This window comes from Vigna angularis, chromosome 1 (assembly GCF_016808095.1).
Source record: "Vigna angularis cultivar LongXiaoDou No.4 chromosome 1, ASM1680809v1, whole genome shotgun sequence".
In the NCBI taxonomy this organism is placed as follows: Eukaryota; Viridiplantae; Streptophyta; class Magnoliopsida; order Fabales; family Fabaceae; genus Vigna; species Vigna angularis.
The window spans coordinates 12646200-12657501 of NC_068970.1; the positions used below are offsets into that span (position 1 = coordinate 12646200).

The 11302-nt window shown below is 32.3% G+C and overlaps 1 protein-coding gene across 1 annotated transcript; it reads right to left on the reverse strand.

The window, feature by feature from the left end:
- Positions 1-4088: 4088 nt before the first annotated feature.
- On the reverse strand, positions 4089-5249 carry LOC108341536 (transcription factor bHLH162). The gene is made up of 3 exons (XM_017579213.2): positions 5038-5249; positions 4602-4940; positions 4089-4438 (listed from the first exon to the last, which is right to left on the reverse strand). Exons 1-3 carry the CDS (start codon positions 5176-5178, stop codon positions 4355-4357), a joined length of 564 nt encoding a protein of 187 aa, XP_017434702.1. The 5' UTR covers positions 5179-5249; the 3' UTR covers positions 4089-4354.
- Between the last annotated feature and the right edge of the window lie 6053 nt (positions 5250-11302).

The following is an 11302-nucleotide window of genomic DNA, read 5'->3' on the forward strand; positions in this document are numbered from 1 at the left end:
CTCCGAAGCTTCTTCGGACATACTAAACAATCTAATTCTATATCATTCATTCAACAATGCTGAAATACTAATGCTTCTGTGAAGAAAAAAACACCAAAAGGAGCACTTTGACTTGACTACGTTGATTTTACCTCGTGCCCTTTTAGATCTCCATCTTCCTTACCTTACCCTCATACATGGAACATGTTTATTCAAACCGGTCCCAAATCATTACCTTTACATCCATTATTACCATTACCACGTGTTTTTTAAAAAGTCGCATATTAACACGTGCATCATCATTCATTATTCATATTTTTTTACTCAATCTTCCTACTTTTGACAAAAGGCAAAAGAAAAGGTGGATATAGAATATGTGTGTCCCTTCGATTACAGATATATATTTTATCTACATGCACAAATTTTATACTAAATTCATTATGTCAGTAAGTTTAATGCTCACTTCTGACAAAAAAAGAAAGAAACTTTTTGTTACTTCTTTTGAGGTGAATAAACGATAAAAATATATTATTCTTTTCTCTTTTAAATATTTTATTTCATTTTTAATTCTTCTAATCTTTCTTATCACATAATATATTTTGAATCCATAATTTTGTAAATTTTAGTTCCTACAAAAAATTAAACACTCGTTATCGATGTACCTATGGGAATTTATTATTTTTCGGCTCTGCAAATAAATACAGTTTTGCAAAGAGAAATATTTCCAGTATATTAAAAATAAATTAATCCATCATTAAGTTAAAAATTACTTTATTTCTTGTAAATAATAAATGATTACTTCTTGAAGCAAAAATACAAATACGATATATACGTGAATGAGACAAAAGCATTCGTTGAACCAGATCAATGCATAGTTGAATTTAATTATTTCACTTACGTTGGAGGGAGTTTTATTGGCCTCATACATTTTAGTTAATTATGGTCAAATCTTAGATACTTGTGCCACATAATTTGATTATATGTCTGATGTTATGTATTTGTTCATATGCTAGTGTTTTCTATCATGATTTTGTAATTCTAAATATCTTCCCTGGATATAGTAGCCTTGTGATTCACACACACAGACACAAAACCAATAAAATATACATGGTCAATTAATTATATTTTCTTATAGAAGATAGATTTTTCAACTTTTGCTATAAGTATTTTACAAGTCATACCTATTAATATTATTATTATTATTATATATATTATTATATATATATATATAATATTTTCTCTCTTTCTCTCTTTACCTTCACACTATCGTATAATTTTTTTAAAGCACATAAGACTGCAATTAAAAAAAAAAGTTACTGTTACTTTTAATTTTTTTCACTACAAACAAATTGAAACAAAATATTTCCAATATTTTCACATAAAAAGAGTGAATATTTAAAAGAAACGGAGGGAGTTTAATTATGGGAAAAAAAAACTTTTTTTAATAAAAAGATAAGGAAGTTTTATACAAAAAAGCATACCAATATCTACTCTTTTGTAGAATAAAAATAAATAAAAATTATGATTATGTAATGAATAACCTCAATACTAGATGACATTAAATCTAACTTCAAAACCAATACAAGATCCATTTTTAAAACTTCAAAATATTTAATATTTCTTAATAATGAATACGATTTTTTTATTAAATAAAAGAAAAAATGAAAAGGTCATGATTTCTAACGAACCAAAGAAGACGGAGTAATATTTGTCATGAAAGTGCATTTAGTCCAAAAGCTGCGCCTTACAATTCCTTTATTTTCTTTTGATGGTTAGAGTCAAGAAAGGTAAGGCGGTTATGAAATTCAATTATTGAAATGTCACTGTCAACTCTATACACGTTACACTGTTCATTTAGGCAAATTCTCATTCGTTGAAACATTATTTTCAGTTCAAATTAATATTGTTCAGTATAGAGAAAAATATTTTTAACCTAATTCAAATGTGAATATAGAAAAACAAATAAATAGCAACACCAATAATAAAGTAGAATACAGTTATTTAGTTTAACGTAAATGAACACATATTTTTAATATTCACAATCCATCACTAGAATTTATAATAACCTTAAAATTTTGGTAATCAATAATAAACAAGTCATATAGTATCAATCATAGATATTGCTAACAGCATTCTCGAGAGTGATATTACGCGATAATAATTTTATATTTATTCATATTTAACATATATATAGAGAGAGATAATATTCAAAATGCATGATAGTTTTTAGTTTTTTTTTTATATATAAAGGAAGGTATTTAAAATAAAATTAAAACAAGATAATTAATATTTTTTATATAAACTTTTTTTTCATCAACTTCTGTCATAAAAATCATTAATCTACGTTTTTTTTTCTGTGAAAACGAACGGCATAAAAAAATACCTTTTCGGAAATTGTATCATATTTTAGAGCATAATTGTCACTATTTTTAAAAGATAAAAACATGTTTTAAAACAGTATTTATTTTAGTACATATTATTATAAAAATTATCCATTTCTTCCATTACAAGGTAATTAGAAGTATTTAAATATTATTTAAGCAGAACCTTGGTATCATAAAGAGAGTTTATTTTCCCTTCTCTGTGAAGCTTAACTATTAAACTTTCATGACATGAAATTTTTTGTCGTAGTGTATCTTTCTTTCGCAAACATCACACAATTGTTGAACGTATAAAAAGAAAGCGATGTATCTAATGGTTAAAATATATATATATATATATATATATATATATAGAGAGAGAGAGAGAGAGAGAGAGAGAGAGAGAGAGAGAGAGAGAGAGAGAGAGAGAGAGAGAAGAACTTTTGAATGAAAAATGTGAAGGAGCTTTTATGAATGCTTCGAATTAAAAACAGTGTGGTTCTGCCACAGTGTCCTTTGATAAAAACTGTATGTATTATCTTTACTAGGTCAATGAATGAATTTAATGACTATGTTTGGTTGTACGAGATTGTAAAAGTAAGCCATGGCTGCTCATATTTTGTATATGTATATCTTATTCGGTGACATAACGCAGAGAAAGCTTCTAGGTGCTTCTAGGTGCACGAAGCTTGAGGTAAAAATGTGAACCTTAATTAATTAGTATGGTATGTTTTTAATTAATTTTTTATCTAATATAAATCCAGTGTTAGCAAAGTATGTTATAAGAAAAGAAAAGATAAAAATTGTATATCTTATTCAATAGGAAGAAAGTATAATTGATATATATATATATATATAATTATTTAAAATAATATAAAAATAGAATATAAATATATCAACATAAATATATAAATATGAATGAAAAATAAATTAAATCTAATAAGATTAACCATGCATGGCAGTAAATGTGGTCCTTAACATAAAATAAATAAGGTATATTATGTCAGTAGTTCTCCCAAAAAATTGTCTAATTTAAGCTTGAGGAGAAGTTAATTGATGAAATGCTTGACACTGACAGCCAAGTTAAACAAAACTTCTTGCCAAATTAATATTGACATGCCATATCATATCTCATTTTCTCTGTCAGGACCAGAGGCGTAACCAGGAATGTGATATATGCCTCTAAAATTCTTTGTGGAAAAAAAAAAAAAGCGGTCCTCATTTTCCATTTTCATTTGCCTACAATTTTCATGTCGGGAAAAGCAAGGCTAATATTATATATTATAGAAATATGTAATATCATTGTCGTCGGAATGGTGGGAGGATCTACACTGGCACACAAGGTATCATTAAGATGGTGATTAGTGTAATATTATAATGGAAGACAAAACAAAAATACAAAACTATAACAATTACTAATTACTCTGGCGGAAAGAATTACAATATTAAGTATGATAATTATTATCAACAAGAATAGGTTCCAAGGTGTGAAAATGAGTTATTTAAATACAACACAAAAATAACTTTCTTCTGAAAGATTGAAATGCAAGGCCATAATCAATAGGCAACAAACTGAATGCTCGAGGATGGTAAAGCGTCAGTGTATAATTTTATCTCAACCCTACATTATTTCAAGTACAATATAATTAAATTTAAGGATGCATTTTGTTTGATGTTAATTAAGTAATTAATTTGATATAAATAAAGCTAGAGCATTGGAGGGTAATATAAATCATTTAAACTTCAAGATTAAACCAATCAAACACATGAAATTAATGGTAACATCTGAACATGTGAAGAACTGCTGAACACATGGAAGTAGTAACACATTATCTTAACACGTGAAGTGATGAATTTTCCTAAAACATATGTAACCTAATCCGCTATAACACTTGAGATATCGCTTCACTAATTAAGGTGCCATTGATGTGCATATATAACCACTCCCATTGCATGATGTCATGTTCTCATTGGCCACCGATAATGGCCTTTAATAATTTTTTCTTGCATATGTACTACCAGCTTTCTAGTGGTGCAATCAATTCCTGAAGCTTTTGATATACCCTCGTTGGTTCAACGCCAACTCTTGAGATTTTAACCTGAAATGAAAAAAAAACAATATGGTATATCAGAATGAGAATAAATTGTGGTGTTTTTTACCCTAACAAAAACTGGACCAGAATGGGAGCCGAGAATAACTTGAGACGTACTTTTTTAAGAACAACAGTATAAAATAGAGAGATAAGCATATGTTGATTGTACCTGAGCATGAACTGTGTAAAAGATCTTATTATCAACAGTAGAGAAGTTGGCAGTGACAACTTCAACACCCTCTTCCTCAAGGACACTAATTACTTCATAGAGCATGAAGTTCTTATTCACCCCACTTATCAACATCACTTCAATGCCCGAACCCAACTCCTTTATCTCAAGTAGAGGCAATTGATCAGCGTCAATATTGAAAATCCCGTTATTGGTTTGGGTTGTTCTCATCATTTTCATGGCTTGCTCCTTCTCCCCCTTCAGTTTCTCTATTCTTTCTCTCAGATGCTTTATATACGTGGCTGCAAGATCGAGCTGGTCCTGCTGGGAAAGCATGTCCTGAAACATTCGTTGATTCAATCAATGAACTTAAGATGAAACCTTAATTTGCAAAGATAGAGAGGGGGTGACTGAGTTATGTTAGAATGTTACCAACCTTGGTGGGTTTGAGGTACTGGGAAGGGATAATTGAAACAAGCTTGAAGCAGAGAGCTTTCATATGGATTCTGCGGTTCCTTTCAATGGTTTTGCGGTCAAGTTTTGATGAAGCAGTGACAGTAGTGTTTGTGTTCTTCATGTTTGGAAATTTAGAAAGGGAAGTAAGTAGGTATGGTATGGTATGTTATGGCATGTAATGTGGTTTGTGATATGGAGTGTGATGAAGATGGTAGAAAAGAAGAGAAGGATGCGTTTAAATAGATAGGTTGAAAGAAAATTGAGTGTGAGTGGGGCCATACTACTAAATCATTGACAGTATCGTTAGAAACGTTGATGTGCTCCCATAGATTCTGATGAATACACGGCACTGCTGAAGAGGGGCACAGCACAGTCACACTGGTCCTAACGTTTTCACTCTCGCTCAGACATTATTATTAATTAGAATTTTCGATTCGTAAAAAATATGATTTTAGTTAATAAAAATATGTTGAAAATAATACACTAGAAATTGAAGAAATAAAAGAGTTTGAAATATTTGGAAAAGGAAAGAGGGTTAAGTTTTGTTTTGTGTGGGTAAGAGTATGAAGAGAAGCGCGTTGGCCCACCGCCAATAAATAAGGGAGCAGAGGAGGTGGAGTCGCAATACCTGACTCTTGACCATGTTGTTTCATGGAAACTGCAATGAAAGAGGCGTAGGCTGTCCCACTCTTCTGTTTCTTCTTAGTTCACAGCTGAGGAAAAGATTCTGCCCCCATCCATCACGCCCAATACGTTCGCCTATGCCAAAATCTTACTCTCATTAGGAAAAGAAGTTAAACATAATCTTACTATCTTTTGACAATCTTTTGTTAGAGTAAAATAGTCGTATCAAAAGTGATATTTTATATTTTTGAAAGAGAAGATAGAGAAAAAAAATACCATTATCTCTCTCTCATTTACTGTTTTCTTATTCATCTTATTTATGAAGGTTGAAATAACTATAACTATAGCTAAATAGTAAAAATAAGTGTTTATTGTTCATTTATCTTCACAATACAGGTATTTTTTTAACTACTGTTATTATTGCTATTATTACACTAGTTTACATTTGTCTTTTTATTTTGTCTAATATGTTTCAACTTTTAAGAAAATGAAATATATAAAAATACGATGATAATTTTGAAATCAATATTTTCTATACTCTTACTTTTATATCGATTATCGAACTGGTAAAAAAAAGTTTTCTACATTACCGAATATCGAACTGGAAAAATAAAACTCTTTTTAACAATCTATACTAAATTATATGATTTAGAGAAGTGCATAAAAAATCTATAATGTTAGTGTACTTAGATTTTGGTAATATTTCATGCTTTTAGAATGATTTCTATTACATTCAAATAAACAACCTTCCATGAATATTACAAGCTATCACCAAGTTAAGGGTTTCTTACTAAATTTAAAGCATAATTATTATTAGTGGATCACATGTGATTAACTATATGTTCTTAGAGAATGTAAGATACAAGAAGACGTCTCTCAAACTTATAAATAGACTTAAAGTTGTACTATTTATTATAGTTGTCATAATTGAGTTTTCATCCTGCATGTAATAATGATTTGCAATAAAACATTTTTATTATATATTAATGTTATAAAGTTTATATATTGATTATAATTAATTTTTAAGTATCTTATAAATTTCAATATTTTTCACTGAGTGTTAATTATTATTTTTTTACAATGAATATGTAATTTTTTTTTCGTATTTTTCAATTGAGTATATGTTATTTAATTTGTTCCTTAATTAAGTCTCTAGTTTTTATCTTTTTTTCGTTATTTTATCTTATCATTTTATTTTTCTTATCTGGCTCTATGTTGTGAGGTTAAAAAAATAATACGAACTTAATTTCAAATATTTAAACGATTTAATTATTTAAATATTGTATTGTTATTGATATTTTTATATGATACATTTTATATTCTTCTTTATATAGATATATGAGACATACTCTAACATTGGAAAGAATATAAATATTTTAGAATAAAGTAAAAGTCAAATATATTTCAAATAATAAGACGAGATATTCATCACCTCCCATCTTTTAATTTTGTGTTATCTTTCTAGTTTAAAATTAGTTTAAATTATTTTTAATTATAAAACTAAGTCTTTGTTCACTTGAATGGATTTGGGGAGAGTGATTGAATAGATTTGAGAGGATTTGAAGATAAATTTTTTGTTATTTATTTGAGTGAATTTTGGAAGTAAGTGAGAGTAGATTTGGAAGTAAATTTTTTTAAGCTGTCACATCAATCAAATTTCACACTAATTTTACAAACTTTACTTTTAAATTCACTCTCACTTACCTCTAAATCTCACTCAAATAAACAACAAAAAATTTTAACTTCAAATCCTCTTAAATTCCTTTAATCACTCTCCCTCAAATCCATTTAAGTGAACAGGGACTAAGTGTTACTATGGACTTGTAGTTAACATTAATTATGTCTTAACTCTACTTAATGATTGTCAGAACCGAACGGTCAGGAGATGCTTTCGTGGCATGTCAACTGCACGGTTCCTTCTAATTATTTTACTGGTTACCCTTTTTGTACAAAAATGTTGACAAAATGAATGGTTGAATATCTCATGTTATACTCTCCCCTCTCTCCCCTCCAAAATTTTTCGGATTGCATCGTATTTTGAATTGTTTTATAAACATTACTATAATTGGAAATCTTAAATTGCTGTCCTTGAGAACTAAACTGACAAAAAAAAATTCCAAGGAAAAGAATACCCATGACATATTTAACTAAAAATATAAATTGTTTACTCAAAATGTGTAATGTAATCCTGGTATTCTTAAAAACAAATCACTCCTATGGAAAAATGCTCCAATTTAACTGACACATTTAAAAGAAGTTATACTATATGAAGTATACCGATCGAAATTGATTGTCATTAAGCAGGTACTAATAGGTCAGATTGTCTTACGCTCTACAAATATACGACATTAATGATTAATTATTGGGTTTGATTACCTAAAATATATTGCACTAATGGTTAATCAATGGACGTGGTTGTCACAAATTTTATAAATAGCCAACTGATGTACAGGTACGATGATCCTTTTTTATCCTAATGAAGTATAGACCTGTTTATGAAACATATCTCGACATAGCTACTTCGGATCAATACCAGGTTTTGCAATAAGAGTAAAAAATTCCGTAATTATTTCTAAAGGCATGTCTTTTGTTTTGAGAACTTTCAGGAAGGATCAGCCCTACATACTTTCAACCTTGGCAGGTTCCACTTTTGATTATAATTTATAAATTATAATATATTTGTTTAACTCATGTTTTTGTGAGTAAAAATATCCTGCAAAGTAAAAATTATGCACATGATGGTTCAGAGTTGCGTTCAACCTTCTCAGGTACTACCAACTCTTAATTCTAAATTATAAAATATTATGAACAAGATGGTTCAGAACTGCGTTCAACCTTGTCAGGTTCTATCGACTCTTAATTTTAAATTATAAAATATTACAAATGGTTCAGTGTGGTCAACCTTGTCAGGTTCTACCTACTCTTAATTTTAAATTATAAAATATTATGCACAGATGGTTCACACCTGCGTTCAACCAACCTTGGTTCTACCAATTCTTAATTTTAAATTATAAAATATTATGCACAAGATGGTTCAGATCTTATGCACAAGATAGTTTAGAGCTACGTTTTGTCAGGTTCTACCCACTCTTAATTTTAAATTATAAAATATTATGCACAGGATGATTTAGAGATGCGTTCAACCTTGTCAGGTTCTAACCACTCTTAATTTTAAATTATAAAATATTATGCACAGGATGGTTCAGAGCTGCGTTCAACCTTGTCAGGTTCTACCAACTCTTAACTTTAAATTATAAAATATTATGTACAGATGGTTCAGAACTGCGTTCAACCTTGTCAGGTTCTACCAACTCTTAATTTTAAATTATAAAATATTGTGCACAGATGGTTCAGAGCTGCTTTCAACCTTGTCAAGTTCTACCTACTCTTAATTTTAAATTATAAAATATTATACACAGATGGTTCAGGGCTGCGTTCAATCTTGTCAGGTTCTACCTACTCTTAATTTTAAATTATAAAATATTATGTACAGGAAGGTTCAGACCTCAACTTGGTCAGGTTATAATGGCTGCTCGGGGGAAGTCAGAAAGTTGATTTCAGAAATCGCCGCTCAACGTAGGAAGTCACAAAAATGACTCCTGCCTCAAGACCGCTCGGGGGGAAGTCAGAAAAATGACTCCTACCTCAAGCCGCTCGGGGGAGTCACAAAAATGACTCCTACCTCAAGCCGCTCGGGGGATGTCAGAAAAATGACTTCAAAAATCCCCATTCAACGCAGGAAGTCAGAAAAATGACTCCTGTCTCAAGATCGCTTGGGGAGAAGTCAGAAAAATGACTTCAAAAATCTCCGCTCAACGTAGGAAGTCAGAAAAATGCACTAGTGCAATAAAGGAAAATGACACCGGTTAATTTCGTTTATAGGCACCGGTTCTGCAACCGAGGCATATACATGCGAGGTAAAAAGGATAAGCTTAATGCCTCGGTTGTGAACTGAGTCAAAAAGGGATCGGTTTTCGCCTCGGTCCTCTTTTGAACCGAGACCGTATCTTAGAAAATTCAATAAAAAAAAAATCACAAAACTGCTGAACCTGCTGGGTCCTTTTCCTCAAACCTTTAATACAGCAGTCCTGTCCCAACCAAGCCAACTAATTCCAAAACACAAACCAACTCCCAGAATCTGTTTTTTAGGCAGAATTGAGGTGCAATTTTCACTCAGGTAACAAGATAATCAGTATTGGGTTTGGGTATGCAAGTCAGGAACAAAAGGCACTGGGATGAAAGAATCAAAAGGTCTAGTTCTTCCGCATCAGAAAATCATAAAATAATTAGGAGTTGAAGGCACCAGGGATTCATAATAGTTCAGAGTAACAGATACATGACAGAGCATATAAAACCAGCACAACAAATGGAAAAAAAATCAAAGAAACCAGGGATTCATACTTTTGAAATTGCACACTCAAAGTACTCAATAACCTCCTCATTTTCATGCTTCAGTAATAGAATCCGTCTCAAACCCCATTTCCCAGTTTCTGAAAATCGTCAACGGCAAGCGGCTCTCGACGGCAACCGACTCCCGACGGCAAGCGGCACGCGACAAGCGGCAAGCGGGTGCTAGGCCAGCACTCCACCACTGGCACGGGCCGCACCAAGCGGTCCACGAACAGCATCATCTGAGAAACAAAAAGAAAAGGGAGAGAAAGGGGATCGGGATCTGGATCTGGATTAGAACCCTAAAAGCTGTTATCGAGAAGCTTCTTCACTCCCAATGGCCACCGCTTGCTCTTCACTCTAGAGGCGATGCACTCGCAGGCGAGGTGGAAGCCGCACTCGAAGCCGTCGCACACGACGAGGTGGTGGTGGCTCCCGATGGCGGCGAGGCAAAAGGTGGTGTGGAGAAGGAAGAAGAAAGCTATCGATGCTCGAGGAGGAAGAAAAACCTTATTCGCGTGTCGTGAGAAGATGAAGATGGTGGTCGCGACCTCCATGGAGTTTGGACGAGAACGAAGGCGTTGTGGTTGCGGCTTGCGGGTTTGCGCGTGGTGGCCGGCTGCGTGGTTGAACGGCGGTGCTTGCGGCGACCGTAATGGCTGGTGATGGTGGCGGTGTGATGATGGGGTTTGGTGGAGAGGAGAAATCGTGATGGAGGGAGGCAAAGATGAGAGCGAGAGTGCGAGAGATGAGAGCAAGAGTGCGAGAGTCTGAGAGAGGTTTTTTTATTTTAACTTAAGGGTACTGCCTTGGTTATATTTGAAACCGGTGCCTAAACCCTTTAAGTGCATCAGTTACACAGCGAACCGATGCCTAAACCATTTAAAATTTATATTATATGCCTCGGTTGGCCTTCTACTCGAGACAGTAACATCTATAGGCATCCGTTCAAATATAACCGAGGCATATAACTGCTCAATATTTACCGAAATGCCACCGCACTTTTATATGCTTCGGTTTCAGTAGAACCGAGGCGTATATAGCGCGTTAAAAAAGCCTTTTTTACTAGTGATGACTCCTGCCTCAAGCCGCTCGGGGAAGTCAGAAAAATGACTTCAAAAATCCCCTTTCAACGCAGGAAGTCAGGAAAATAACTCCTGTCTCAAGATCGCTCGGGGAGAAGTCAGAAAAATGACTTCAAAAATTGCCGCTCAACGCAGGAAGTCAGAAAA

Bases quoted from the DNA above. Each gene is read 5' to 3' on its own strand.
- LOC108341536 (XM_017579213.2), bottom strand. From the start codon at position 5,178: ATGAAGAACACAAACACTACTGTCACTGCTTCATCAAAACTTGACCGC. The intron at 4,941-5,037 runs GTTGGTAACATT...CGAATGTTTCAG, and splicing joins AGTACCTCAAACCCACCAAG to GACATGCTTTCCCAGCAGGA. The intron at 4,439-4,601 runs GTACAATCAACA...TTTTCATTTCAG, and splicing joins TTTACACAGTTCATGCTCAG to GTTAAAATCTCAAGAGTTGG.